The sequence below is a fragment of the Octopus bimaculoides genome, chromosome 30, assembly GCF_046866305.1.
Source record: "Octopus bimaculoides isolate indiv1 chromosome 30, ASM4686630v1, whole genome shotgun sequence".
NCBI classification, from domain to species: Eukaryota; Metazoa; Mollusca; class Cephalopoda; order Octopoda; family Octopodidae; genus Octopus; species Octopus bimaculoides.
The window spans coordinates 6682668-6685167 of record NC_142957.1 but is presented as its reverse complement, the minus strand read 5'-3'; the positions used below and the strand labels follow the sequence as shown (position 1 = coordinate 6685167).

The following is a 2500-nucleotide window of genomic DNA, read 5'->3' as shown; positions in this document are numbered from 1 at the left end:
AAACTATTAGCAGCTCATAAATATATATTGTGTTCATTAAATAATAACCAAAAAAACAACTGGAAATGTTCCCTGTGGGGCATGCCTGTTATAGTTCAGGCTTCCGCCACTAGATGTGACCCTCAAGCATCAGTCTCTTGACATCCTGTGAGGTCGAACTGCTATGTGGCATGTTTTTGTTTTGAAATGCTTTTCCTCTGTTTGTCGATTTTTGCATCGGCTGAAATGAAGGAACAGCATGCTTCTGTCAAATTCCATTTTCTGCTGGGGGAAAATGGTGGCCGAAAGAGGTGCCATGCTTCAAATAGCTTATAAGGATGCTGCCATGAGGAAAACACAAGTTTACGAGTGGTTTTCCTGCTTTAGGAATGGTCACTTGTCACCAACCTTGTTGACCTCCCAAATGACGGAAAACATCATGGAAATTCCTGAACTGATCTTGGAGGACCGTAGCCGAATGATTGACAAATTTGTTGATATGACTGGTGTGTCCTGGAGCTCCTGCCAATGAATTTTGAGCGAGGAATTGAGAATGAAAAGAGTTGCAGCAAAATTCGTGTCTCGCTTGCTCATGGAAGACCAAAAGCAGTCAAGACTGAATGCACGTCGTGGACTGAAAGAAAGGTTGGAAGTCGATCTGGACCTTTTGTGGAAGGTCATCACTGGTGACGAAAGCTGGTGGTACGGAATTTGCAAATGTGGAAAAAATGATGGGGAAAAAAAGGGAAAAAATGATGGGGGCATTAAAAGGCATCACATCGCAGTGATAGCTGAATGTTTACCGGCTGATGTCTGTTGATTTTATATCTTCTCCGTTTTCTTACTTGCCATATATGTATATTAATCGAAGTGGACAGTGAAAAATACATCTGGACTGCTCCATTGCTTCAAATGGAGAATACTTCGAGGGCGATAAAAGTGTAAACATGTAAAACTAAGTGAATAAAATAACATTGCAAAATTCTGGTTTCTTTAGGGTACCACCTTGTATACATACTTATTTTTGAATCAACAATGCTACCAATGGTTTCATGTATAAAAGAATTCACAATTTGTGATGGATGTTGGTAATTGCATACATTTTGAATAGGACGACCAGCATATACAAATGGATGTGATTACCATCCTAAAGCAGAACACTTGAAGAACTGTGAATATTTCCATATAAAACTATTGGTATAGCAGTTTATACACAGATAAAGAATATTTATCCACCAAATGCAATAAGAAGTACACATTCTCATTGTTCAATACTATCACACACTCACACACCCAATCACGTATTTATATGTATGTATACAATACAAAAGTCATAATGCTTTGCAAATTGTATTTAACAAATATTGACACCTGCGCTTGCGCATATATATATATTTTAGCAGTGTGTATATATATATATATATACTGCTAAAATGTCCTAATGCTTCTCAAAATTAATGCAGCGGTTGCATTTTTTCAGCGAAGAAACCTCCTGGTGGCGCGGCAAATACTGCTGGTGAGTGCACTGCTATGGAATATGGTGTTGTATAGCTGCACAGCAAATGCGCACTTCAATGTTGTCACATTTCAACTTCCTTCGGTCACCATCTCTTGCTTCCTCTCTGTCTCACACAGATTTATGTCACACACAGATATGTATATATATATATATATATATATATATGTATATATACATATATATATATAAATATACTTATATATATATATATATATATATGTTTGTTTCACCCTTTCTGTCTTGATCTCGGTCTTTCTCATTTTTCTGTCTGTCTCTAGCATCTTTCCCTGGATATCTCTCTCTCTTTCACTCATTTTCATGGTGACTATCTATTACTTCCTGCATTGTTGTATGAGTGTGTGAAAGTGCAAATGTGAATAGGTATGTGCGTATTTATAAATATATGCAGCTATCTCTGTTTGTACATCGATCTGTCTCTCAATACAACTACTTACTATGAGTGTCTGCATATCTAATTGTTTTTTATTGAATCACTTCCATCAACCTGTTCATATTTTACTTTCTAGCAAGGGGACAAAGTCTGGGTGGAATTCTGTTTTAAGCACTCCATATAACCCTGTCATAACTTTCCTACTTTTGGGGATTTTTAGAAAATTTTTATGAATTTGTTTTCTACATCTGGAAATTCATAAGATTATGCAAAAAATTTTGTGTGTATGTGATTCAAGGGCGATTTAGCAGTTCTTTTTAGTACATCCCACGACCACCTGATACATTACTTGTTTCTGGCATGTAACTCTGACATGTGCTGATATTTTTCAATAGTTTTCTCCCCATAAACATTTAACTGAATGATGATGTGCCCAAAGGCGGTCCATTGCTGGGATTTAAGCAAAAAGTTCAGTCTGTCTATGTTTTATATTCTGACTTTTTTTTGTTTTAATTTTTAAAAAGTGGATATTTTAGGACCAGCAACCACAAGCACACAAGATTAAAATCACTCAGCTCTAGAGGGATGCAGGTGACATACCTGTATGCAAG

General features: G+C 36.6%; 1 protein-coding gene across 36 annotated transcripts in view; it reads left to right on the top strand.

Annotated features, from left to right (window-relative positions):
• The window catches only part of LOC106874339 (sodium-dependent dopamine transporter), a 232256-nt gene that overhangs the window by 125669 nt on the left and 104087 nt on the right, over nt 1–2500 (top strand). For 22 of the 36 annotated variants that reach the window (XM_089346121.1, XM_089346124.1, XM_089346113.1 and 19 more), the window contains one exon: nt 1460–1495. The exons of the other annotated variants lie outside the window; for them this stretch is intronic. In XM_089346121.1, the coding sequence (XP_089202247.1) occupies nt 1460–1495 (36 nt within the window). The remainder of the gene's footprint in view (nt 1–1459; nt 1496–2500) is intronic. 36 annotated transcript variants of the gene reach the window in all.